At 46.8% G+C, this 27,953-nt stretch overlaps 2 protein-coding genes across 3 annotated transcripts in view; one reads left to right on the top strand and one right to left on the bottom strand.

The window, feature by feature from the left end:
* Positions 1-27,953, bottom strand: part of LOC108027826 (cohesin subunit SA-2) — a 43,066-nt gene that overhangs the window by 8,227 nt on the left and 6,886 nt on the right. The gene's annotated exons all lie outside the window — the stretch shown is intronic.
* LOC108031105 (protein rhomboid) lies at positions 23,281-27,800 on the top strand. The gene is made up of 4 exons (XM_017104319.3): positions 23,281-23,589; positions 24,826-25,170; positions 25,849-26,266; positions 26,424-27,800. Exons 2-4 carry the CDS (start codon positions 24,847-24,849, stop codon positions 26,735-26,737), a joined length of 1,056 nt encoding a protein of 351 aa, XP_016959808.1. The 5' UTR covers positions 23,281-23,589; positions 24,826-24,846; the 3' UTR covers positions 26,738-27,800.

The following is a 27,953-nucleotide window of genomic DNA, read 5'->3' as shown; positions in this document are numbered from 1 at the left end:
TTATGACTCAACTTCCCACAATAGATATATTATAATATATATTTAAAACTAACGAACAGGTAGTTAATATTTAATTAAAAATAATCTGTAGGAAGTTTCGAAGGTATAATCCAAATTGAGCTCTGCAAGGTGTTTCTGTAGAGCATTGTATAGAATCCAATTCCCAGCAGCTGGAGATAATGGAGGAACCCCCAGCGGACAGTCTAATCGGTTTAAATCTAGCCGAGGGAAAAAGTAGAGCAGAAAGCTCTGGGTCTGGCATTCCGTAACGAATTCCCCCGAATCTTATTTTCTCGATCTCTTTCCCCCATCTGAAAACCGACAAAAAACTTGCAATAAAGCAAACATAATTCCCAAAAACCGAGGCGGGGGACCAGACCACCTGCTCTCCACCTCCCAACTTTTCGGATGAGACCCGACCCCACAAGAAGCCGGGTTGTCAACACTTCTCCCGCCCGGCAGCTGATTCTATGGAACTTGTTGCTGCGGTCGCCCACAAAAAGTGCATCCCAATGTCCGAAATACATGTCCAAAAAATCCCCGGTTATGACCATCTCGGAGCGCCGGAGAGCAGCTGCCCCTTGTTAATGATGCTTTATGACTCTCGGCCGGTGACCATTTCTCAGGCTCATAACTCCGCGGTCCCGGAGCCCGAGATTGATTGCCCCGTGTGGCAAGTGAAATTAAAAAGTGTTAAGCCACACAGGCCAATGGTGGTCCCTATAAATCCCAGCAGCTAAACCGTAGCCGAAGCCAGGGACACGGGAAAAAAACAGACCAGAACAGAACTCAGGCCGACGGCCCTTTTAATGTCTTTATTTAGTGGAAAACAAAATCGAGGCGAGTGACAAGCCCCGCAGATAACAGACATGGGTCGAGAAAGAGGGCCGAGTTTATGGGCCGCCTTAATTGAAACAGCAAGTTCCCAGTTGTCACACGGAGGCGGTCCCCGGATCGGGGGAGCTGGGATCTGGGGATCTGGTTCCAGGTCCATTAGGGCGATAAAAGCGTCGCTCTGACTGCACTTTAATCGGAAAGATCCCGAAGATACACTGTGTTAAAATCGATTGCTGGGTTGGGAAATGATTATGGTCAGTTGAAACGTACAAACTTTTGGAAAATCTTCTTAGTAATGGAGATTTCTAGTAATACACATGGATAAAAATAAAAACACTTTTTTGTTTTAAATTTCATAATTTAAAAAGGCTTCAATCCCCGTTTTTCCCAGTGCATGGCTACGGACTTGGCCCGCGCATGGATTCGGATTTTGGACATCGGACATGGACACGCTCGGTCGCCACCTTCGAGCCCTGTTAACTGGGCCTTAATCGGCGCGTTGCGTGCGACACTTGCGCGGCTCATTAATAAGAGTTTAAAGAGCGGCTCGGATCTGTCCAGAGCCAACAGACACGGCCCCAACAGATCCAGCGAGCCAACGGTCCCCACTTCTCGCTGTGAATAAATTAGACGGCGGTGGTCCTCGGTCTCCAAACGCGCTGCGATCTTTGCCGATCATTATGACCCTTTGTGCACTATGGCTTCGCTCCTCTCTCCGTTCTCTGCAGTTTTTTACAGGGTATTCAAATCACTTATTGTATTTTTGTGGAAAATATCTTGCTTGGAGATATAGATATTGGTATCGTTATATAAAGCCGTAATACATTGATTTGAAAGTTTCACATCAATCCAGTACCATTTCGAGGAACATAACTTCCATTTCAAAAATATATAGTAACATAGGGAACCCCTTACTGTTCATAAACACTTTGAAGATGTAGCTTGCCGTTCCTTTAATCAAAGTAAAAGGTATCCCATAGTCGCCCTACTTGTTACCTGCTCTCCTGCGTTTCTTTTATCGGGTCTTTCTTTTCCGTAGCTTGTTAGGCCCTGTGGCCGCAGAGTTCTCTTAATTTGGCCTGCAGTCTGTGGCTGGGCTTCTTTGATGTCTTCTTATTTTCGGGTTATCATTTTTTATTCGGTTATTAAGCGGAGACAGACCTGGACCACCTTCGACGCAGACTCCGCCGAGATCGGGGAACAGATGTGTGAAGCTCGTTGGGGGTAGGCCCAGCGACATAAGCATATGGTATTATATGGTGTCACACGCAGCAGATAAGACTTGTCCAACGGGTTTCTCTGACCAGCGGATCACTTGTCCAATTGTTTCGATAATTCTTTCGGGAAATTCCTCTCAAAACTTTGCCGCCGTTCGAATTTAACTCGCATTTGACCCTGCCTTTCGACACAAAAGCATAAAAGTATTAAATATCCATATCCGCCCACAGGACAATCGTTGGGATAATACTTTTCCACTACGTTTCCTACTTTGCAAAAGAGTTATTAAAAAATTGTAGGAACTGTGTTCACAAAACGGAGAGAAACGGAACTGAATGCCCGAGGATCCTGCCGAACAGTGGCACACAAAGGGATTATGTCCACTTAGGGATTATTAGAAATTTCGCATCCCTTTGTGGGACAAAAAGGAATGGCAATGGCCCGAAGGAAATTAGTGGAAATATGGGCAACAAAAGGAGGCTGGACATGGGCGATTAAGGGATTACCCTGCATAATATTTCCAAAACAGAAGGAACCCAGGACCGAGGAGCGATGGGCAGGGAGTTGTCAACATTGTTGCACCCGAACTTTGATGGAGCCGAAAGCTCCGACCACAGCAGTTGGCCAGAGTGACTTCTCTTGCGGTTATCCAACTCCGACACCGACTCCTCCAGACAGTCAATTTAATGCACGAATGCAGGTACGGATTGGAATTTATGCAAATGAGTCACAGCTGTCAACCGCCAGAGCTCCGATCTCCGCCAGATCGATCCACTTCAATGTCACTGCAGTTGCGTTCCCACGGAATCAAATCCAAAAGTCATTACGATCACTTGCCCGGAGTGCTACTAATCCCCCAGATGCAACACCCGGCACACATTCCACTTGAAAAGCTATGGGAATTGGGCAAGACCCAGAGATCTCCGATCTCCCCGGTCCAAGTGGATGTCTCAATTTCGTGTGGGCGCTTTCAGGTGTCATTGGTCCGGTCCGGGCCAAAAAAAAGAGAGGAAAAGAAAAGCCAGAATGAAAATCCGTTTCATTTTCAATTCTTCTCCGGCGATCAAAGAACCCCAAACCGATCGCAGGAAAGCTCTGTGGGAATGTGCTTCTGCTCCGCTGCACTTTCCATAACAACAGAAGCTGTACGATTCTTTTTTGGGAAATATCTCAATGGAGCCGGGATTCTGTTTATTTCGATCCAAAGAAACGCTTAATTTGTGTAAATATTTTGACGTTTATGGAGTTTCTTACGAATTTATTGAGGATCAGCTTGGGGAGCCAAGAAAGCTGTACAAATTGTTGGAAATTTCTTGGCGTTTAGTTCGAGATCTCCGAGAGATTGCCCAAGTTGCTTAAACTAGAGATCATGAGGGCAAAGCAGATTTTCAGCGCTAACAAAGGCCTTAGGGATGGGCATTTCTCCAAGACGATCTACTAATTATGCTAAGCACTTTATACGCTTTGCCAGATCTGCGGCGCCTTAAGAGCTCTTTCCCTACTGCTCCGCATTCGGATCACTCCCAAACGCAGTTGAACTTTGGAACAGATTTCTTTCGGTACAGATCAAACAAAGACAAGGCGGCTTAGCCTCCTAAGAGGCCTCCGAGAGGAGAAAGACCTGAGATCAGGGACAATTTTGCGGTTAAAGCGGGCTCAGCTCCGAATAATTGCCATCAATTTCTGCCCTCGGCTCACGCACCTGAATTAGAGCACGAAACAGTTAATTGTCCTTTGTGCGTCCCAGGATTATTCCATCCAATCCGATCGGAGCCCAAGGATCACGCCTAGACGCTTTCTACAAAAGTTTATCGGTTTTCTGGTCCAGCTGGACGGATTCCTTCGGCACTGAGCCCTGCTCAAAGGACATTTGCAGCGCCATTAATGCAATTGTTTGAATTGGTCCTTCCGGGCTTAGTCCTAAACAGATTTGCATAATTTGAAGGCTCCGATCTCGACCACGTGGTTCGCTCTTGTTCGGCTCTGGTTGGTCCCTCGCCCCTAATTGCCCTTTCAGTGTCCGAAACCATTTTCGATCATCAGCCCGGTGATCGGTGATCGCTTTGATCCAGCCTAACAACATAATTGAAGCTCCTGACTCCGACTGACAGACGGCGGCGCCTTCAGTGATCGTTGATCAAGTGGCCATCCCGATCCCGGTGCCGAACCCCAACCCTAACCTTAGCTGACCCAAAGCTAATTGTTTTGTGCCCCCTCTAACGATGAGCCTCTCCTGGCGCACCCGAAAAAATGATGGGACCGATGGCAAGATCATTTTGGAATCATTCTTGAGTTACCATAATGATTTTCTCAAGACATGATGTTGGATCCATCATGTCGAAGGCATCTTAGTCTATTGGATATGGTATAGTTTCTCCGAGTGTATTTGAAACCATCTATCTGACCAAATTACACGATTCAGTTTTCAACTACTCAGCACTCCAAGGATCGCCGGCTGGCTCCTCCCTTCCAACTCAGTTCCTTCAGCCCATGATGATGATGTATTGCCCTCTTCGATGTGGAGGATCCACGAGGATCGTTTGTCGGCACGCCCTGACCAGAAATCGGCGACGCCCGCACCTCCAGTGGGCGTTTTGACGACTCTCTCTCCGATCTGCAGATCGCCGGCTTCGGTTTTAGTTCCTTCCTTGGCGCTTGGCCCGGGGCAAAAACGAAATCCCTGGCAAACTGTGATAATTACACATTAATTGTTTAATTCAAGGCGATTGTTTCGCTCCATTCATCCATCTGCGCCTCGCTGTGTGAGGTTCTGTTCGACTCGGTTCTCTGCAGCTCCCACTCCCCGAGTACGTGGGAGTGTTTTGGGTTGGGTAAATCACTAATTAAGCAGCCATGAAATTCTCCAGCGCGCATAAATCAGACGCAGTCAGCAGGGACCACCGGGTGCTCCGTCTCCCGAAGCACCAAGAGTCTCGCTCGACGCCCACGCCGCTCTTCCACGGAGGCGAGTCCTTTGTTCCAGGATGATACGGTGGGTTTCTTTCGGGCCCTTATCAAACGAGGCAATGAAATAGTTTTCATGGCTCTGTGACGCATGCTCGGGGAATGTTCTCTTATCGCCGGCGAGGAACGTCAGCTAGGTAGCCTTGTTGTGTAACGTGCGGGTGTGATCAAGGCCAGGTAGGATCCCAAAAGAATTCCAGAGAATTCTGTATAAAACATGAATGAACTCTATCCATCTTAAACTATTAAAATATAACACATTTTACTTTGTTAAACACGCTTTAATAAGAGTAAATGCGAACGATTACTTCTCTGCCGTCACACGCACAGCATACATCAGTATTATCGAAGCATCATCATATACTGCCTTCTTAAAGCAGTAGTTATACATTTGTAAACAACTCCCTTGGCCAACACTGATGTTTCAGCCCCTTTACACCGCATTGAATCAAAACTGCCCCCATTGCACTGTGACCCCTGAACAACCGAGCTTCTATTTCAATTATATGTGTGCCAGCTTGAGAGCAAACAAGTCCCCTGTCAGCTGCTGTCAAAGCCACCGCAAAAGCAACCGCAGAAATCTATTTGGCAACTCTGGTTCGAGATTGCCAACACAATTCTGGGTTCGGGGTTCGGGGTTTGAGGTGGGGAGTTCGAGTCTTTAAACTTTAAGTTGGCGGACTTTATCGGGCAGAAGTATCTTGAATTTGCCCGCGATGTTTTCCACTTTGCCTGTTTGCGTCCCCACATTCGGGCTTAATTAAGTTTTCACACCTTCTGCAGCTGAGTTTTCCCTCAGCTGGGCTGCTAGGTAGGTTAGCCCCTGTCCAAAAAGCCGGGGAACTGTTTAATTGCGCGATTCATTTTTGACCTGTCGGAAGTGCTGCAGTCTCCCTCCTCTCGCAGCGAAAAGTTTTAATTTCTCACTTGTCTCCCGGGAAAGTGGAGAAAAGTTCAGGTCGCTCAGGTGCAGGCAGCCCGGGCAAAATAATTAATTGCAATGTCGCTTCTTAGTTCTGTCGACAATTTGTCTTTGATTCTAATTCTCTTTGTCTCCCTAGTCACATTATAATTGCACTTAAACTCAGGGGCGAGTGTGAAGCGGCCCAGGCACTTGGGCATTGGGAATTCCAGGCGAGTTTTCAACGGCGGGTCATCAATCAAGGCAAATCAAATTGGAATGTTTATTGCAATTTCGTTGCACTTCCGAACTCCCGATCGTAAAAAACAATTTTCGACGGCGAACAAAAAATAGAGTCATAAAACGAATACACACTTGGACTCCCTGACTGGCCAACTGGCTGACTGACTGACTGGTGGGCAGGTAACAGAACCCAGACCTGAGGGTCCCATTGTCTCTTGGTCGCCGAGATTCCTCTTTATTTTTTATGTGCCTCTCCCGATGGTGCCCCGGCTCATAATTGCGGCCGGGGCATAAATATTTTGATCATATTTCACGGCTCACTGATGACCGAGAAGAGTGGAGAGTGGCCGGATAATGATCTAGTCATTGCCCATATCTCTGGACTCCTAACTGTTCTGGCTCCGTGTCATTTGTCGCGTCTCGAATTCTCACACTTTCCATCGTAAATCTCGGAGGTCGGCCACGTTTTGCATCATCTTCGGTTCTATAGCTCTGGCCCTATCTGGCATTGGGCATATTAAAGACCCCTTATCGGTGGTCGCTCATCGGATCCTCTCCTCCATCCAATCATCATCGCACCGAGTTGACATCTCAATTTACTTCCACGAACAACATCGGAATCGGGATTTGGGTTTACTAACAGTAGCACGTAGGGTAGCCTCGAGATCCCCATAACGGAGAGGAAGTGCCTTAACAGTTATGTCAGTGGATGGGTTTTATGAGGAAATGGGCTTGGGAGGAGGCAAGGTGAGATGGTGTGAGGATTAGGAAGGGTGTAGTGCATAATTAGTAAGTGCCGGGTGCTACTTCTCCTGTGGAAACCTTAAGCAGCGTTTGTAGTTGTAGGAGAACCAAATTCTACACAGAAAAATGTTTTTGGGTTTTACCACATAGTTAGACCCGAAGAACTCGTTCGAAGTTTTTAAATTTGAAATTTAAATCTGAAATTTGATACAAAGTGCTATTCAACCAGCGGGGAAAACATGCAATACTCTTTCAAAAGAATATTAATTCAAGTTTTGAAGCTCCTCGGGCGGTGTTAATGGTCTTCAAAACCCCATAAATGCTGAAAGTACAATGAAGGGGCGGTAAACGGCTTTTCCGCGGCACAAGCATGCGAAAACAAGCACTTTCCTAGGAAAATGCAAACCCTTTCCTCAGCAGAGTTCCCCCAAGTCAGGAACATGCAATTCCTAGGCATTGAAGCGTGCCCCTAATAGGTGTCTTAGACCATATGCACCTGGACTATCTGCAGAGCACACACGAGGCAGGCATTGATAGAATTGTTCAGAGAAAACCCAATTAACTCGGGACATGATGATGCTGCCGATGGAACCGGGAAGAAGCGAGGTGTGACCACGGGCCAAGAGCAAGATGTCGTATGCGAGGAGAGAGCTCTGCTCCCGAAGAGCCCGCCGACTGCTCCAGATGATTATATAGTATATCGCCGGAGCAGATTCCTCCATATATGGGGTCTGCAGACGTAAAACGCTGTACTAACACCACTAATGATGATGGTGCTTGGTGTTTGCTCGCTCTTTTTTCCGCTGTTAGCAGGGCTTACTTGTAAGCGGCTTCGTTACGCTTGGCAGTTGCATCAACATCGCCTCTTGGAGCCAAGTTAATGTTAATGTCGCGTTCCAGAAATGATAATGATGCTTTTCCCCACTCCCCATATACCACTCTCATAAGGCAGATGAGGAAAGTGCAGCGTCATGGCTCCGCTGGCGAAACAGTTGAGTTGACAACAGTAGTTGTTGTGCTCCAGAAAACAAACAACCAGCTGCGATATAAAGTTATTACAATTTCGTATTCTGTATTTATTTTCCCTCAATTCCCCCTAGTCCAACTCCACCCGCTTTTAATTGGAAACAGTTTCCCGATGCGCCAGAAAAAAGCACCCCTTCGGATCCCGAAAACTTGAGCCCGAGAGTCAAGAAGTCTAATTACCAAAAGTCACTCCGTTTGCCAGCCCCCTCCTTGCCATCTCTCTGATTTACATTTTTGACATAAACTTTTGTTCAACTAAAAAGCCAACAGCTAAGGAAAAAATAGTACGGCAAACGCCAGAAGGGGGAAATAAAAATAGCAAAGTCATTTAATTGCGAAAACGCGTTTTAATTGCTTCTGGGTTGGCCTGGGATCCGAGGAACTGGGAGCTGGGAACTGGGAGCTGGGAGCTGGCAGTTCTTCTTCGGAATGGGAATCCAACTGTTGTAGTCATAGTTCGCTCGGAATTTTAACCTCTTTCCAAGTGCTTTCCCAGCCCGTCGCGTTAATTTGCCCGGCCGCAGCACAGACGTCTTGCCAAAAAAATAATAAAGTAAAGAAAATAAAGGGAAGAGGCCAAAAGCTGGGAAATGCCTCATAATTTCATTAGGCAAAGTTACACTCCAGTAACGCGGCTGGCTCTCAGAACTGGCCACTTGGCCACTTGGGCACTTGGCTTGTTTATCTTTCGGCCGGGCTGAAAAGTCAGGGGCGGAAAAGTCATCAAAATTGGTGACCCCGACAATTACACGCTAGGGTGAGCCCTGCAAGCAAGTCACTCCGCCACTAAAATTACGAAACTTGGGGCAACTAACAGGATTAGCCAGCAACTATTTGCTGTCCAGTTTCGGGAAAAGGTTTACCAATGGGTTGCTTTTAACTGGTTCGAAAAGCTTCTGAGAACTCAGAGATATTTCTATATCTCGTAAAAAACCTCAGAAACCATGGGGTATCACACCTTTTACTAGGATTTAATACAAATACATTGAACATTTTTAGGAATTCCCCTTCTTCAACAGCACACACCACTGCCTTCCACTACATAAATTAAAATCAATTATTGCCACAAATCTAAGCCATGAGAAACTGCAGCTTGGCCAGTTTCCTTAGCCCGCTGAAATGGATTCAGTTCGGTTTGGTTGGGTTCGGTCGGATCGGTTGGGCTGGGTTCGTTTGGGTCTTTTGGTGCGATTGAAGGCCGAAAGGGGTCTCCGGGGCGTAGGCTCATAAATCGAGGCAAGTTGTCATGGCCGTGGGCAAAGTTTTGGACATTGATTGCCAGCTTCTACATATTTTCCCACAGTGCAACTGATCGAAAAGTGAAAGAACCAGAGAGCTGAAGTAATTGCGCAGGATACGACCAAATGAATACCCTTTAAAGGATATGAATGCCATATTTCATTTGTCTATACCGATAATCACAACTGAAAATAAAAAACTTGATATTGAGAACAAAATCAGTGGAACTGAACATTCAATATTCTTATCATAGCTTCCAATCACTTTTGTTACATCTTGAAATAATATTTTGCATCCGTTGGTCCAGTTCATCACACCCCTGCACCTGTCAATTTCCACGCGGGGTAGGGCGAATAAAAAGTTATTAAATGCAGTCGCAGGAGGAGGCGAGGAGTGGGAGCCTCTGTGGCAGCCACCTGTGACATGAAGTGGAGCAAGGAGCAAGCAGCATGGAAGGTGGAGAGTGGAGCGCGGATCTGGGATCTTGGTGGGCACCGGGGAGCGGGCCATCCCAAGCGGGGCTTAGACGCACGGCAATTACGCGTCTCTAAACAGCTGAGCCGGGCACAAGGACCAATCGGAGTGGCAGTGGAGGCTGGGCATGCCACAGGAGTGGGACTGCAGAAATTAAAATTACACCCGCGGGCCAGATGGGCCAATACCAAATGGCACAGGCCCGCGCCTCTAAAATAATAAATACAACAATTCAGGGGGTGAGCGGAGGAGCACAGCCCCAACGAAACGAAACCCCATACCAAACCCAATCCCAAACCCGAACCGATCCGATCCAATCCAATCCAGGCGATGCCATGCCATGGGAATTACACTAATTTAAAGTAATTGGCTATAGTTTTTCACTTGGCATTTAAATACGAGTGTGTGTCCAGCTCCAGGAACCCAAACACAAGCCCGGTCCCAATCCCAGTGTCCATTCCATTCCAGTCCAGTCCGCTGGACGCGCTGCGGTCCGCAATTTTAATCGATTTGCGTATATGGCGAATGGAGGACTATTAAAAAAAGACCAGCACAGAGAGCCGAAAATGAGACTGGCGAACTTGGAACTTGGAGCGTACCCAAAAGTGGGCGTTGCCCCAAACCGAATGGGAAAATGAGTGAGTTCTGGGGTAGGGAGTCCGCCGGTGAACTGGGCATTGCCTCGATGACGACGACGGCGACGACGTCGCATTCCAAGTAGCGCATATGCTGCACCACTTTGCCTTTGACTCGGACTCTGATTCCTCCGCTGGGAGCTGCAGGCAGCCCCGGAGCTGGAGCTCTGGACTGCCTTCAAAGCAAAACTAATTAAAAGTGCCCCGAAAACAAAACACATCCAAGGGCAGGATTAGCCTAAGCGGAACCAAAATTGGGAATACCCTTGCCGCAACTTGAGGGGACTATGTCGGGGGCGCTCTTTTAGATACTTATAAGATACATTTTGGTCAAAATACTGTTTTTTTCTTAGCTATAAAAGAATAGATGCGTAGAATAACTGATTGAGAACCTTTTGTTCATATCACTGTACTTAGGAAGATTTTAAAACTAGGGTACATAACATAGTATTTTAGAGATGAAATTCCAACCCATTTGGTTATATCCCACCAAGCATGACATATATAGAAGACCCTCTAGTAGGGCATCCAAACCAGGGCAACCCAAACAAAACCAAGCCGAGCCTGACTCGAGTCGACTCGAGCCAAGATGGGACATAGCCAGGAACCTTTTGCCCATCTGCATGCCTTTTTGGGGCCCGGGGCACTGCCGATCGCCGCGTTGGGGCTCAGGGAGTTCGGGCACCCGAGGAGCTCCCATTTTCTTAACCACTAAAATTAATAATAAGTGATCTGGATCTGGTTTCGAGCAAAAACAAAACGGTCGAGGCTGCGGTCGGGCTTGAGGTCGGGGCTGCAGTAGAACGACGTCTCGGGCATAAATAAATGTTATGTGTTTTTTGCCAGCCACCGCAGAAGGAGAAAAAGGAGCAGCAGGAGCTGGAGCAGGAGCAGGAGCTGGAGCAGGAGGAGCTGAGCCTGGGCAGGCAAATCCATAATGCGCCTGAAATCCCATACCGTACCACGTTCCTTTGGCACCTTTGTGGCCTGCGGCGAGACAACAAAATCATTTTGCCGCCGCCGCCGAAGGTTCCCCATTTTGGCAGGGGCTTCCAGGGGGTTCTCGGGGCTTGGGGCGCCCATTATTGATTGGCTAATCAAATCATTTGCCAGACTTACGGCCACTTGTAGAGCCCGAGAAACAGACCAACGACAGGCGCAATTATCATTCCAAAGTCGCGACGCGACACGGCTTGCTAATTAATAATCCCGGCGATTAGCCCAGTCCCGAAAAGCCCAGACCCTCGGACCGCGCCCCTTTTCCCCAGCAGCCCCTATTTCGCGGGCCGTTTATTAATTAAAAGTCTCTCCGTTCCTTGGAGGCTGTAACTGGGCAAGGCTGCTCAACTCAACACCCAGCTGAGGCCAAGCACATCTGTTGTTCCACTACGGAGAATAAAATGCCCTATAAGTTGGTGAGGGTAAGGTTCTACGAATAAGAAGGCTTGTTAGAGGGAAAATCCCAAGTAACTTGGCTTTCTGTATTGCAATCTATATTCAATTTGGTATGCAAACGTAGTAAGCCAAGAACAATGAAACTTGGTCCAAGTTACGAGTAAAACTACAAAACCTATCCACCTAATCCCAAGTAACTTGGCTTTCTTTGTTGATATTTCTATAAAACTTGGTATACAACCTCCTTAATATGAGAACATTAAAACCCCTTATGTTTCACAGTAGTACACTACATAATCCCCTTTCATGGCAAGAGTATTCCGTATTCCCTATCCCCTATACAACGATTTCCCCTTGTTTTCATTTGTTTATTTCGCGCTTTTCGGCGTTCCGGCATTAATTAGTTCTTTTGCGTGTCCAGTGGGTTTGGTTGGGTTTCTCCGGGGCTCTGAGGTAGGTGTTTCCTAATGAGTCGCCGCAGACGCCCTCCTGGTAAAGAAGTCGCCTTGAGAACAAGGATCCAGAGGCCATAGGAAGGTGTACTTGATGGGCTGTTCCCCAAATGTTTGCTCAAGTTAGTTGTGCAAATAAGTTTATTAGTGCGATTGGGGCGGGAATCGAAAGGCGTTCGTTATGATAAAGAGCAGAGCCAGGAACCCAGGGAGGCGGAGGATGATCCCATAAATATGTAGTCCATGCGCCTCCATTAGCGCAAGTGGAAAGCGGTGGAGTGAAGGGTTCGGTTCGAGATGTGTATTTAAAGTGCGAAATTTCATTTTTAATAAGCGAGGATTTTCTCATTAAGCGAATTCACAATTTGCGGCCGGGATGTCCCGGAGAGTGTGTGTCTGGGCGGGCCATAAGGCATTAAGAGCATTAAAAAAGCAGTGAGGTGAGCGGTGGAACACGAGATGTAATTGCGGATTTATGTGCTGCCAGCGCGGAAGAGTGTTGACCAAAGGATAATGGAGTCCTCGAGCGTAAATAAAGTCTGGTAATATATTCCAGCATTTTTCTTTATTTCTCTGAGCATGGCCGGATCTGCTCCATCCGCTTTAAGCACACTTTAAATCAATTGGAAGGGATGTGCGGATTTTTACTGCACTTTCCAACATTCTCAATCCGAATCCGCACCCCATGTCCTGTGACCACAACATAAACAACGGAGGCAATATCAAATAATTCGCTTTGGCGGCTCCACATGCTAATTAAATTAGTTTTGAATGAATCCACACCAAGCGCACACACACTCGGTAGAACGGCCGAAAATTCAATTTTAGCTCTGGCCAAATTCCACCAAAATTGTCTAAATCCGTTTGCAGGGATTACATTACCATAATCATCGCCGTTTGCAGCAGTAGGACAGAAAGCCGCTGACCATGTGGCATTAAATGCCAATTAAATGGCCAAATGGAGGCGGCCCAAATAGCTAATTGATATGTATGTATCTCCATCTGGTAGCGTATCTGCCTCCCTCCGAGTGGGAGATTATGGCGGCACTAATCGCGCTATTATGACGGACGACTGACTTGGCCCCAACCAGGCCAAAAGGATGGTTGTTATGACAGCAGCGGGCTGTAATTGGTTGCCAATTGAAGGGTATTTGGCGTGGTGACAGCCAAGTTGAAACAGTATTGGTTGGGCATTATAAGCTGCTAATGAGACACTGATACGGCGGACTAATTAAAGTTATTGATGGGTTATTCATTTCACAATTTGCGCAACATAAAGCTGGTGTTATCAACAGTTTACTGGAGATTTGCAGACTTAATAAATTTGGTTTAAAACATAATGAAAAAGCAATGAAAAATTGCACGGCCCATAATGAAACAGCATTGTCTGTTTTAAATAATCTGTGATAATGGATAAGGTGTTCTTATATTAGGCACCTACTGATGAAGAACCTCCTTCCCAACGAGTGATAAATAGACAAGCAGGACCCCCTGGAAAGGATGACCCTAATGGTCTCTGCCCTCTACCACTTTAAACACGCTGATTAGTCTTGGATACTGCAGGAGCTCTTCCTGGAAAGCGTGTGTTGGGCACGCGCTTTGGGTTCACCATATGGCCACACCCAGGGTGCAGCAACTGGTCAGCATTATTAACAAGGGCCAGTACCCAAAAGAGGACCTCAATCAAGGCCAAGATCCTGGGGAAACAGCAGCCGAAGATGCAGCAGCCGTCATAACAGCGTCAAAACTAATTTTCATTTTCGAAAACAAAACAAGGGATCAAAGATCCATCTGTTGCGGCAACCAAGTTAAATTTACAAATTATTGAAGAAACACTTTTCATTTTCGGAAAAGTGAAAACTCCTGCGCTCGCTGGGCAACTCAGCCAACTGTTGTCGTTCCAGGGGCAAATCTGACAGCATCATCATTAGGAGAGCAGCTCCCAGCTCCCTAAAATATCCTACAAGGACTGACTGACTGACAACTGACACGAGTCCCTCGTTCAGGTGGCAAGCTACCAAGGCATCGTGATAAGCAGGACTCCTTGGGGCGTCCCTTCAGTACTTTCCCTATCTGCATCCATCCACTTTCCCTGCTCCTTTGGCTGCCACGCGCTTCTGGTGTCAGCTGTGGACCGCAAGACTAGACCAACACCAGATCTCAGCCATATGGCTTCGGGTTCGGGGATCCTCTGAACAGAACATGTGACAAGGCGGCTGCCCGACTCATTTGATTCCATAATTTGCAATAAACACGAATGTTTATGGTAGGAAAACGGCGACTCATTCGAGATGAAGCAAAGTGCGCCGTGGAAGAACGTCAGCTGGAGGAGTGATCCTCTTCCTCGGGTTCCGATGGATCCGCTTCGAGTTCTGCATACAATAGGCCATCCGGCTTGATTCTTTTATTGAGCATAAGTTTCAGCTTCTCTGAATGTTTTATAAGTCTGTTTCTGTCTTCAGATTATTCCTAAGGGTGGAGATGACGGGAAAAAGCTATGAGAAACCAGCTTTGCCTAACAATATCAAAGGAAGGATTATCAAATAATTTATTATAACACCATATCATATCATATATTATAATATCCTATTATGATAACATATCACATCATATTGAATATTTTCTCAAAGCTATGCACATCATTATTAACATCCTGTAAATAATATTGAACTTATTTAAAGAGTTCTTAAGTAGTACAATATGTTGTGATTATCTCTTGGGAGAGATAGTTTTTCCATCGATGTTTTGCCATCTCCGTGTGAGTTCCTTGCGGGTATTCCACATTTATTCCTAAATGATCACCACAGGACACTGGCCGTGTCTTCACGTACGTTACAAAGATTGAATACCGAAATCCCCGGAATCCCCGAATGCATGAACGTGCCCTTTGGCAGCATCGCTAATTCCCTGCCCATTGAAGGGAGCAGGAACCAGAAAAGGAGCACCACACTGCAATAGGAAGAACCACCCGAATTGAATGCGAATAAATGCTCATTTCCATTGCAGTGCATTTTCATTTCCATTTCCATCTCCATCTCCATAAACGTGACCGAGTGAAATGTGTGTCATGGTCAGGCCATGACAAATTGCAGGGCGCGTGAGCAGGAGAATGGCAGCCGGCCTTTGGAGATTTACGGACCGAGTGGTCCTGGTTTTTCTGATCCCCGATTGCGAAAAAAACCAAACAATGACACAGCGTGAGGCCTCAGATTTTCCGCTTTACGTTCTGTGTTTTTTCGGGGTTAGGGGTTTACGATTTTCAGGGTTTTGGAGGCATAAACCGATTGAGGAATTATTACGCAAAATAGAGTTTCCACAATCGAGGCAAATGGCTTAGCGGAGCAGGGATTTTCCAAATAGAACCAGATATTAGACGGTAGACTACCCTTTGTGGATCTGCCTTTCGAAAATTCAAGCGAAGCGTTGGATTGGAAAGCGGAATTATCAGCACGCGATTGCGCCAGCGATCTGTCACTAATTACTCGGCTGCAATTGCTGGGCAGGTGCAACAACTGCAACTGCATCTGGAGTTGATTGAGTCGCAGCAGATCGGAACGGAGCGGTTCCGCCGAGCGGCGGAGGGGAGCGGTACGGCGCCGAAGAGCCCAGCGGTCAACGGCTTTGAGTGCGGATCGCGAGCGGCGCGTGCTTTACTTTTTACTTTCAACTCGGCCTCGCGTCCGACCGTCCACTTGGGCTATGGATTTTTTCGGCTTTTCGGGATTCGTGAGCGTCGCCTCCGTGCGCCAGCTGCAATTTGTGGCCCATTGCAGTCGGCCCACAAAGCCGTCGAAAAAAGGGCCAGCCGGAACGCAGAGCGTGGAGAAAGGAATGCCCCAAAACGAATGATGTATGCCCTATCACTGCGGGGATGGGCATATCGTATTATTTCACATTTCACAGATTTAAGGTCTTTAAGATATGGTGGTAAATAAAAATATATTTCAAATTAAAAATACATTAAATTTCAGAACATATTTTTTGAAAGCAACAAGAAAGTACTCTTGATTTTTTTGAAAACGAGAATAACTTGTTCTCGAATCTTTTGTAAGGTCGAATTTTAAGCCTGAAAGCCTCAAGAAAATAATATTCTTACCCACATCATAAATCTATTTTACAATTTTAAAACAGTTGAAACTCCTAAATTCACTACGGACTTTGCTAGGACATGGTAAAAACTCTTTGAGAGTTCCAAGTTCCTAGAGGACCCTGTCCGTAACTCCCCGTCAACCCTCTGCCCCAGCGGACATTCCCTGCCGATCCGAACTTTAAGCGATTTCCATGAAAAAGCGAGAGCGCATATAGCGACGAGAACGCGAGTCAGCATTTAAAAGGCCAAGCGAGGCGTTTTACCGGCAATTATCGCGCTGGTCGGTCCGCAGAGGGGAGGACTCCAGGAGGGCAGACTTATCGGATGGTTCAACTGTCCGTGCCACACGGCGAACGGCGATTCGGGCTCATCATTAACCACAAACAAAAAATACTGAAAACACAAAAAATAAATTAAAACAAAAACCCAACCAGAAAACAAAAGCGCAAAAACCACGTCGAAAACGATGGCCAGGCTCCAATGGATATTTTCGGGTGTTGTTGCTTTTTCCTGTTTCAGCTCCAACTTTTTTCGGTTTCAGTTTCGGTTTCGGTTCGGAGATGGAAGTGCGGCTGGAACTGGAAGCGGAGATGGAAGTGGAGATGGAAGCTGGAGCCGGAGGACCAACCTGTTGTCTGGCCTGCGTTCGTTCGCGTGTTGTAATTGCCGACGCCGTCTGGCAGCATCTGTTTTGGGGCCGTTTATCGATGGTCGATGCTCCCCTGTCCCCTGCACTCAGAAAAAATATTGCGGTGTACTGATAAAGTGTCTTAAACAACAGGAGTTAAATACTTTACTAACGTAACATCAGAAATGCAGCATGTCATGCTCATAGGATAAGCTATCTTGACAGTGTGTTCATATTTCATCTTGTGCTTATAATTCTCAACCTCTAATTCAGAAAATGCAAGGGTTTCAAAAAAATGTGTGTGTTCCTAAAATTCGCAGCCCATAATTCAAGAAATTAAAATTTTTAACTAAGAGAAAAACTATTTAATAACACTATTAAATTACAGCTGGCAGAGCACTTTTCTCCGTGTCAATCTCCATCCATCTGCCCCAGCCCACTGCTTTCCACCTTGGGCACTGTACCTCATAACCGCAGTGTCAATAATCGACAGCTGCCTCGCATCAATATCCATCGCTCCTTATGTTCGGGGGGCCAATACGACAACCCCCCTTTTACATAACTTCGCAGCTGCCCAAAAGTCGGTTCAGTTTCGGTTTCGGTTTCCTCCCCGAGCGCTTTTCGAAGCTGGGTCGAGTGCAGCTTTCAATTAGCCGCCTGCTCCTTGTAATGAATGCCGACAGAGAGGGCCGAAAGGCTGGCTCCACGTCCTGCTCCCCTCTACTCCGCCCCCTCCTTGGGGGTCTCCAGCCCCCAAGTGACGACTTGTCGAGTCCCCGGAAGAGGCAGAGAGGTGGATAAGCGAGGGGAGGCACGTGCCACAGGCGCAGGCAAGGGGGGCTTAAGCTGCAGGAGCAATTTACCAGAGATTGACAGCATAATCCATCAATGGCAGTGCCCCGAACGGAGGACTTTCAGCCGTGGAGCGGAGTTCGCTCTGGTAACTGGGTCTTAACCCCCCAAAGCTGACAGTCCAACAGGTGTAGCTTTTTATGGGCATATGCCAACGCAATGATGTAATTAAAAGGATCAACATAGAAACCTTCAATTGGAAGGACAACTTTTAAATTGAAAGGTGGTTATGAAGACGTTATGAATCACCTCAGTTATACCCCAATGTTCGGATATTTCAGATAAAAACTGTACATAAAGAAAGGATATGCCCTACATCCTCCTTCACAGGAAATTATAAAAAAGAAACCCTCTGCAGATTTTTCTCATTATCCCTATATCATTTCTCTGAACTTATCTAATGAACATAAAACGTTTTCATTAAAAAACTTTAGAAAACTACCCACACTCGGACCCCTTTTCATATAGTGCTGAAGTCAGGACAATTAAAATAATCATAATTAGAAACTGAAACCCATTAACCCAAACCCTAGGACCCTGCAACCCTTTCCTCTCCACTCGAGCAGTAAGATTCCCCTCCCATTTTCCACCTCTTCCCTTCTGACCAAATATTTTCGGTTGCAATGTTTGCTCGAATCCGTAATTAAAACGTTGAGTGGTGGAGAAAGCCGAGCTCTTCACTTGGTTGGGGTGGGCAGGCCAACAAGGTCATCTTGGGGGTGACTCTCTGCGCTTCTGTGGTGTCCAATTCCGCTGGCGAGGAGGAGCGAAGTCACTTCACGCCGGGCGTGCAAATTAAAACGGAATTACAGAGCTGACTGGACTTCTGGTTCCGCTGAGCAAATATCCGAGCTGCCGGGGATTGGGTTTCAGCGGTGTCACGAGTGCAGACGGGTCGCAGACACCGACCAGACACCTCCGCCCCCTCCAGAAAGGGTTGAGTTGCATTCCCAGCTGGGTTTGAAGTCGCACAAGTGCAGCCCCACTCCACGGGGGGATCAGGAGGCCCGGGGGTGTGCTCAGCTGGCCACTTGGCATAATAATATTTCAAATTGGGCCAAGTTCTGCCCGGATCCCAGCCAGATCCCGGCCTGCTATGCTTCCCAATGAAATGCCATAAAAAAGATGTGCAACTTGCACACAAGTTTTCGCTCCTCATCCAGAGAGCAAACTTTTGTAATAAAATGTTCATTAGTGCAGCAAGCCCCTGCTGAGCTGTAGTCCTCCAAAAGGGCCATCCAAATCCCCCCAGCAGCCTCCAGCAGCCTCCTGCAGCAGCCGCATCCACCCATCCTTTCGACCATGTGTGGCCTCCTCTGCGGCTGCGGATGAATTGCAGTTTTAATGTGTTGCCAGCACTTTAACTAACTGGGAATCCCGGCGAGATGCTGCAGCGAAAAATTCGCCAGATTGCAAAGTTGGCGGTGAGGAGCTGGGGAGCTGGGGAGCTGGGGAGGATGGGCGTGGGGATGATGGGGAGCCAGTGGCAGTTGCAGATGCGGATGAGGTCCAACTTTTGCCGCGTAATTAAAACCAAAGCATTGCCAAAGTGGACAAGCGCCCTTTAAACTGATTAGCGCCACGAGTTTCGCGAGCGGGGTCCAGTGGTCAAGTGCTCCTCGATGGTGAGTGCGGGATTTTAACATGGTTGGTGCGGGGAAAGTAAAGAGTTCCCCCTTTTTTAACTGAGCTGCGGCGCTTGCCAATTTAGGAGTTCTGCTGAGTACTCAAATTAAATACGAATGGGACGCAGCTTAAGTGTGGACGTTGTGATTTATACTGAAGGCCTTAAATTGCTCAAACTTTGTTGGTCTTACAAATTTTCTTTCAGCTGATTGAAGTTGATGGCTTAAGGGTTCTGGTATGAAGTCGTTATCTTGCAAAGCCTCGAAATATTCCCATCTCCTTACGAATCGCTCCTTAAACTCTGGTTCCGTATTGATTCAGGACCTCTCTCGTCCATTATCCGAAGCCATTATCGCAGCCTCTCCAGGTCCTGTTTATTTATTCATTCTGATGACTTACTCCACAAAGTCAGAGCCAATTTGGATTCGGCCATGGCTCCGTTTGGGCCTTCTTTTGTCTCAGCGCCTGGGTGGAATGCGGGCATCAACATTTGCCTGTGTTTGCACTGGTGTTTCCTCTTTGGCTGCCCCGAAATGGCAGTGTCGACATGTCCTGGGAACTCTTCCAAATTCCGACTCGACTATGGCATACATACAAATGTCCTTTTTAACTGGGCCCGGTCTGGGGTTTTCTTTTTTGTGGACCAACAGCTTATTTTCGGACCCAAGAACTACTGACCGCAGAGCCTGAAACGCCGTTGTCCTGCGTTCGTTTCGGTTGCTGGGTTCCTTGGTTCGGGATTAGGATGCACAATAATTTCAACAATTACTACTTGAATGCACTGTTTATGTTCAATTATCGTGGCCGCACCACTGGCCCATGGCCTCGATTCCCTGGATGCGGATGCGGATGCGGAGGACTCCTTTCGGGTCGTTGCAGTTCATTGATTGACATTTTTATTATGCATATTCGCTGGTCTGTTATCCTTGCGCTTCCTTCCTTCCGAAACCGCCGCCCCCTTCCACCGCCCCTGCCAATAACAATAAATTTCCAATTTGTCTTTGGCATTGGCCATAATGACGTCCACAAAAGAGACCTTAATCCAATAGATAAATTTCGAGCATGTCCCGGCTCCTCGGCCAGCACTCTTTGCTCCTTTGGGTCCTCGACTCCCACGATTCCCTCGGCTGTTGCGGACAGTCTCATTACTTGTCCATTATTATTGGCCTTCATTCTCAATCAATTTTTCAATTCCATTCCCATTGCCGTTTGCAATTGGCCCGTCAAGTTCGGTTGCCTTTTTATGGTTCTATAAAATTTGCATTTCGCCTCGGGCGCCCTTAACGCCATTCAGATCTGGCTTTCTCTGGTTGTTGTTCTGAAGAGTTGTGCATTTCGCAAGGAGTTCACTGATTTTAAAGTTGGTAGAAACGTAAATAAATATGCAAATCCCTTTAAAACTTTGTCAATATAAAGGTTTATATTTGATTGTGATATCATTCAAGTAGTGCGATCTAAACAGTATTAACATTTTGCAGAGCCAATTACCAGCATTTGGAGTCAGATATTCTGAGTTTTTCGGGACTTAGGCTCTCGACCAGAGCAACCTCCTCTTTGCATCTGCCTTCCGAGAAGCTGCTTGAAAGACGCGCCCCTGGCCGATGATTAGTGCCCAGATCCTTGGGCAGGATAACTAAATGCGCCGGGAAATCCCCCACACACACATCGCGAAACAGTTGGCGGAACTTGCGGATGACAAGTGCGCGTGAACAAAAAGTCGCGAAACGAGATGAAACTCCGGGAAGCGGAAAAGGGACACCTTGCTGCGCGGTGGGAAGCGCAAGTGGCGGACGGAACGGAATTTCCTGATTCGCGGCCCCTGAGGCACTCTGCACATGCATATGTTGAGCACATGTTGGCCGGAGGAATTCCCCGGGCGGCGGGCCAGGAATCAACGTCCTGCGTGGGAAAAGCCCGCCCACGCCCACTCGGTTACCTGACGTCTAGTGTTTTTTGGGTGGGTAGGGTGGTTAGGTGGGTGACCTTGCCAGGGCAGTGGGTCCCTGTCCGTGGAGTGTTCGCAGAGCTGGGATGCGTGTCTGGCACAATGGAAACCCAGCGACGGTTGGAGAACCCGACCTGAGGGAACGTGGGAAAAAGGATTTACGATGAAGATGATTCTCTGCCGAGAGAACTGAGAACTCAGAACCGATGACGTGCCTGGTCATGGCCGTGTAATGCAACTGCGTCTTTGTGCCTGCTTACCTGTTGCACACGCACATGTTAAAAAGTCATCATAAATCTCAGCCGACGAGGACGAGGACTCTCCATCGCACCTCATCTCAGCGCATCTCTCTGCCCTCGCTGTGAAAATGTTTTCACATTTTCACTTTTCACATGCGGGAGTGGGAGTTCTCCGCCTCGATGATGACTGGCCAGGATGGGTATTTGTCTTATCTATCGGATCTGTGTAAATTCCCAGCTTATCATGCAAAACACGTAACCACGTCGCCTGATCCTTTCGGCCAGGAAGCCACCGGCAAAGCTACTCCTTTTGTGCAACACGCCGTGACCTTTCCCGCGAACTCGTGACTGCAGCGGCCCAGGCTGCCTAATAATTTGTATAAATATTTATTTTTGCTACCGATTTCTATCTGCTCAACGCCTCCGAGGGCGCTGGGAAAGGTGTGAAACTCAAAACCCCCGAGCGCGATGATCTCTTACCGGGAATCGGGGAATCAGGGGGAATCTGAGGGTTACGGTTTCGAATTCAAATCCGGGACATGTTCTGCCTCGCTAAACTGATTCTTGATTTGCATTTCAGTTCACTTGCTACAGCACGTTCCCCCAGACAAAGGAATAATGAAAAAACAGTGTTGGGATAGGTATTGAAAGAGGTAACGGCTTTGGAAGACTTTTGAAAATATTCTTTAACGTTCGATTCAAACAATATACACATATTTTAAGAACATATTATATTATTAATTAAAATTTGTTCCAGAAAATAAATCAGTTATTTGGGTTTTTTAACAAACCTTTGAAAAACATCTGTTTTCTACCCTATATCAATCACAATCACATTGCTAATAGCATTGATTTAACTTCTGAAAAGAGTTCCGCAATGCGTAGCCTAGATATTCGTCTCTTAATCAGGATTTCATCATCTTTAATTGTATTTCAAATTGGTTAGACTTTTATGGCCTCTTTTTGAATCAGCAGAATACGTGGCAACAGCACCACAAGTACTTATACAACGGAAAACACTTTCTTTAATTGCCTGGTGAGTTTCACCATAGGGCAAAAAGCATAGTATAAACTGAAATGTTCAAGGGAATGGATTTTATTGAACAATGGGTTCCCTGGAAAAACAATATTTTCTAATATTTGCTGATTAAAAGTTTAGAATATAATACCTAAATTCGCCTTAGGCATCTCAAACTTCAAACAAATGAATGGATCTCCTCCTTTGCTATAGAACACCATTAATAAAATAAAGTGTTTCATCACTATGGAATATTTCCAGTTCCGGTTCTACGAAAGGGGATTCTACATTACTAATTAGTCATAAGAGCACCTCCCGCAACACCTTCTCGTAACAACCTTGCTGGAATTTCGCAAGGTGGCTAAGATTAGAAGACCCCAGATCTGCGCAGTAAGTCATGACAAAGATCGCGGATCGCCGAAGATGGTTAGTCAGTGTGGCATTGGCAAGAAGTGCTGGCCCGCGGATGAGTCACCACCGCCATGGGTTACCAAGCAGCGGATGGGGAAACCGAGCCGGCGAATGCCCAGTGGTAGAACCAACCGCAGACCCACCGAACCGCTCGCCCCGAGCTGCAGCAGGCGAATGACTGCAGTGCACCCGCACAACATCTGGCCGGCCATACCGCCCGGCTCTTATACGGCGGAACGAAAACACAACACGTTCGAGTTCGAGACCTCTCTTATAAAGCGCCTGCCCATCGAGCACTTATAAAGGCCGGCTGCCTTCCCTTCCGAAAGTCAGTTGCGTGCGAGCCGCGAGCGCGAGATCATCGAATTTCCAAAAGCACTCAGACTGCGTCTCGAGATAAACAGAAACATAGAAATATTCAAATTGTCGTGTGCGGAGTGTGGGTGCAAGCAGAGAATATAACTCGAAAATATTCAGAAAACAAGCTCCTGGATTTACGAGCAATACCACTACCAAAAACCAAGTTACCAATGTGTGAGCCACGGAAGTCAAGTGAAAACCAAGCGAATATGCCAATAAACTAGAGACATTTGGATTACGAGAAGCCCACGCATTTCGGATTATAATACTGCGAAAGGCAGAAAAACCTAAGGTAAGCCCGGGGCCCCGACCTTAATGAGGCCGTATCCGCGGGATACAAAGATACAGAGATGCAAGAAGTGTGCAAACTGCAATAGAAATTGTCACAGCGGCAAAACAAAAGCACTTAAACTTAGAGGCGTAATGAGTTTGTTCAACCTGTGTGTTGTCTCTCTCGCGCCCTTTGCCCGTTTTCTAGGGGTGCGAGTGGTGCGGCAGAAAGCATAAAAAATGCAAATTACACCGCGGGTCATGTGAAACTATGCTAAACTGACCATAGACCATAGGAGGCAGGCAAAGAGTTGTGCGAATTAATGCATTGCGCTGAAAAGTCCGCTTTCGACATCTCCGCTTCATGCTCGCCTGGGTATTCAGTGCAGTCTGCAATGGAAATTAATAAATAAATTAATTAATAAGCCCCGACAGCGATTTCGTGCCGCACTGTAATTGCTAGGCAACCGAAAAAATAAAAGCAAAATAAAGGCAAGCCGCGGAGTGGCTCCCACTCACTTTTTCGAGCAGTGTAGGCAGTAGGTAGCGGGCACAAAAACGCAACGCGACTCCAAGAAAGAGAGGGGGCCATGCGAGCACAGCGAGTGGGAGTGAGAAAAACGCGTTTTTAGGAATTTTTTTTTGTTGTGCAAGGCAATGAATTCGGTTTTTTTCGAACAATTGTTTGGGGAATTTAGGAAGATTTGTGCGCTGTGACTGTAATTGAATCGAATGCGATTAACATAATTTGTGGGGGGAAATTGCAGTAATGCCTGACCATTAGCTGATTAGGTGGCCATTAGCGAAGCTGGTTTCAGGGCTAAGAAGTGCACTTTATGTAACGCACCACGAAAGTATCTTCAAGTTTGTCAGGCTAATTTTAGAGGCCCCCCGTAACTTGGGGAAAAGCAAACTTGGCCCATCAAATTTTATGGTTAGCCGTTAGCCAGCCAGCCAGCTGACCCAGTTTTCCCGCCAGCCCTGCCTTGGCCAGGGGGAAACCAGGAAGTTGCAGAGCCATTGGAATCCGTGTCCCAGACCATAAACAAAATTCTTGGCCACAAAAAGCACGCTTTTCCCCGCTTTTCCCTGCCTTTCTTTTGATTCCACTGCATTTTCCCGTCAGAAGTCTGAAGTGTTGTAATTGCTCTTGTTTTGTTCTGCGTTTTATGAATAACTTATGCACTTAATTGATTTTTGTTTATTGTTCGGTTCAAGTTAATTAATTACTCACTTTATGCGTGTGCCGTCTTTACAGAATTTTCTCAACGGCGCCAGAATGGAGAGCCCCGCACAGAGTGTAAACGAAACCAAGGTGGATCTGGGCCAGGAGAAGGAGGCCCAGGCGGAGGAGCATTCTGCAGTCGCCGCCAAGGAGACCATCATTGACATTCCCGCCTCCATCGCCTGCAGCTCCTCGTCCTACGACACGGACTGCAGCACGGCCAGCAGTACCTGCTGCACCCGCCAGGGGGAGCACATCTACATGCAGCGCGAGGCCCTGCCGGTCGTGCCCCTTCCGGAGGCGGAGGATCTGGGCCTGCTGAAGTACGTCCACCGGCAGCACTTTCCCTGGTTCATCCTAGTGATCTCCATCATTGAGGTGAGTCGAAATTCACTCATCCCCGCCCATTAAATCAAAGGAGCCGCAAACTTTCATCCCAAGAGCGATAAAAACGATACGGGGGAGGGGCGGGGAAGTTGCGAAGGGCGGAAGTTTTCTTTCCAAGAGTTTTCCTCGCCTTTCCCCGCTTTTACATGTTTCGTTCTCTGCGTCTGACTCGCTGGCGCCCCCGAAAATCGATTGTAAACAAGTTGAACAGCAAACAGCTGAAGGAAAAGCGAACAGAAAAGTATATGAAACCAGAAACTCGCAGTTTTTGAGGCCATTTTGGTCGTATAAAAACGGAGGAGATATAAATAGAAATAGAAATGGTAGTTAGATAAGGAGTATGTAAAACTTTTATTTTTCGCTGGGACCTAATATCTATATTTTATATAATTTTAAATGAAAAACAGCCTAGCCCCAGCCTGCCCCTATACCCTTATAATACAATCGCTTCCCTTCGAATGGAAACTAGCACGAATACCAAATAAACCTACAAACGGCCCACGGGGCGTATGAGTTTTAGTTTTTGAAGCCCTGCCAAGTTGGCAGGACTCGCCCTGAGCGTTTTCATAAGACTCTATTTGGGACGCGGTCGCGTGCCAGACAGCAACAACATAAATCAGTGTGTGAGACCCCAAAACTAACCCCCAATCCCCCTTCTGTCCATTCTAGATTGCCATCTTCGCCTACGACCGCTACACAATGCCCGCCCAGAACTTCGGGCTCCCCGTTCCGATTCCCTCGGATTCGGTGCTGGTCTACCGCCCGGATAGGCGGCTCCAGGTGTGGCGCTTCTTCAGCTACATGTTCCTGCACGCCAACTGGTTCCACCTGGGCTTCAACATCGTCATCCAGCTGTTCTTCGGCATCCCCCTGGAGGTGATGCACGGCACGGCCAGGATCGGGGTGATCTACATGGCGGGCGTGTTCGCCGGATCCCTGGGCACGAGTGTCGTCGACTCGGAGGTGTTCCTGGTGGGCGCCAGCGGTGGCGTCTACGCCCTCTTGGCCGCCCACCTGGCCAACATCACACTGAACTATGCGCACATGAAGAGCGCATCCACGCAGCTGGGATCTGTTGTCATCTTCGGTGAGTTTCTTTGATCAAAACTTCTTAACTTGCTTCTTCAGTTTTCGTTTCCAAATTCGAATTCTTCAGTAAATCCTTATATTGCCTTTTACTTTCTTTGCAAATATTGGTTATGACTTTAAACTAACTTGAACCCTCTCCACTCTTCTACTTTTAGTATCCTGCGACCTGGGCTACGCTCTGTACACCCAGTACTTCGATGGCGGCGCCTTCCCCAAGGGTCCCCAGGTGTCGTACATCGCCCACCTGACGGGAGCTCTGGCAGGACTCACGATCGGCTTCCTGGTGCTGAAGAACTTCGGGCACCGGGAGTACGAGCAGCTCATCTGGTGGCTGGCCCTGGGCGTCTACTGTGCCTTTACCGTCTTCGCCATTGTGTTCAACCTGATCAACACGGTCACCGCCCAGCTGATGGAGGAGCAGGGCGAGGTGATCACCCAGCACCTGCTGCACGACCTGGGAGTGTCCTAAGCATGAGGACCGCCGTCCGGAGTCACGTGCAGCGTCAGCTTCAGCTTCAGGAGAGATCGAGAGACAGAGAGTTGGTGGAAAGGAAGAGTTCACTCAACGATTTAGTTCAAAACTAAATTCGAAATTAGTTTGGCTTTTGCTTTGCGTTAGCATTACCGATACCGTTGCCGTTTGCAGTTACCGTTAACCGTGTTAGTTCCGAAACACCATACACAAACTCAAAAACAAGAAAACCCAACTGATAATATGAGATGAGTATGAACATAAACCGAAGCCGAAACGTGTAAACAAATGTTGTGATAGAACCAAAGACTGAATTTATTTCGCGTGTAAAACAAAGTAAAAATCAAGAGGGAAATCAAGGAACAGAACTAATCGCCTCTCGCTATGATTTAAATTAACCCATTATCCATGTTTTCGTTCGACGGTTTCTGCCTGTTTTCTTAAATTATGTATTTATTGGCCGCAATTACTCCGAATGAATCGAAGCGTCAGCAAACCGCATCAAATTGTTTATACACCCATAAGCATAATCTGCCCCGAACTATGTAGCTCTTAGCGATTAAACACACTACGTACATAACTAGGTATAACTAGCCCCTAACAAATTGTTTCAAATTGTAAATACTATTAAGTCGCACACTAGTCAAACCAAACAGCAACTACAGCAACAAAAAACGATGGGAAACCACAGCAAAGAACCATTCAATTCAGATCAATTAAGCAAATCGAGTTAGATTAATTAAAGTCACTTAATGCGTTACAAAATCGAGCAAATGTTTATCGTAATCCCCCCACACACACAAAGTATTACTAATTATATTTATTTATTGTAGTGCAGCGAGGGTTTATTAATTTGTCAATCGAGCCAACTATTTATTTATTTATTTAATAATTTAGTGAAATTCACACAAAACAAAAACAAGCACGAAAAAACAGAAAACAACACACAGAAGTGGGAAAAAGCAAGCAATTCAACTGTAAAATATCCAATTCAAAAAATACACACGAAAAGCCAAAGAAATAAAATCAAAACATTTCAAGAATACAACAGAATACAAGAGATTCAAAGCGTTTTCATTTCCCTCATTTTTCTTTCAGTTTTTCAGTTGCCGACATGGTTTTTGGCCACAATTTAAGGCCAATAAATAATCGAGCAAGAGGATTACCAAGAGCTTGACATATTGACCCCTACGATACCATACGACACACACCC

This window comes from Drosophila biarmipes, chromosome 3L, assembly GCF_025231255.1.
Source record: "Drosophila biarmipes strain raj3 chromosome 3L, RU_DBia_V1.1, whole genome shotgun sequence".
Taxonomy (NCBI): Eukaryota; Metazoa; Arthropoda; class Insecta; order Diptera; family Drosophilidae; genus Drosophila; species Drosophila biarmipes.
The sequence above is the reverse complement of the archived record's forward strand: the minus strand, read 5'-3'. Positions and strand labels throughout refer to the sequence as shown.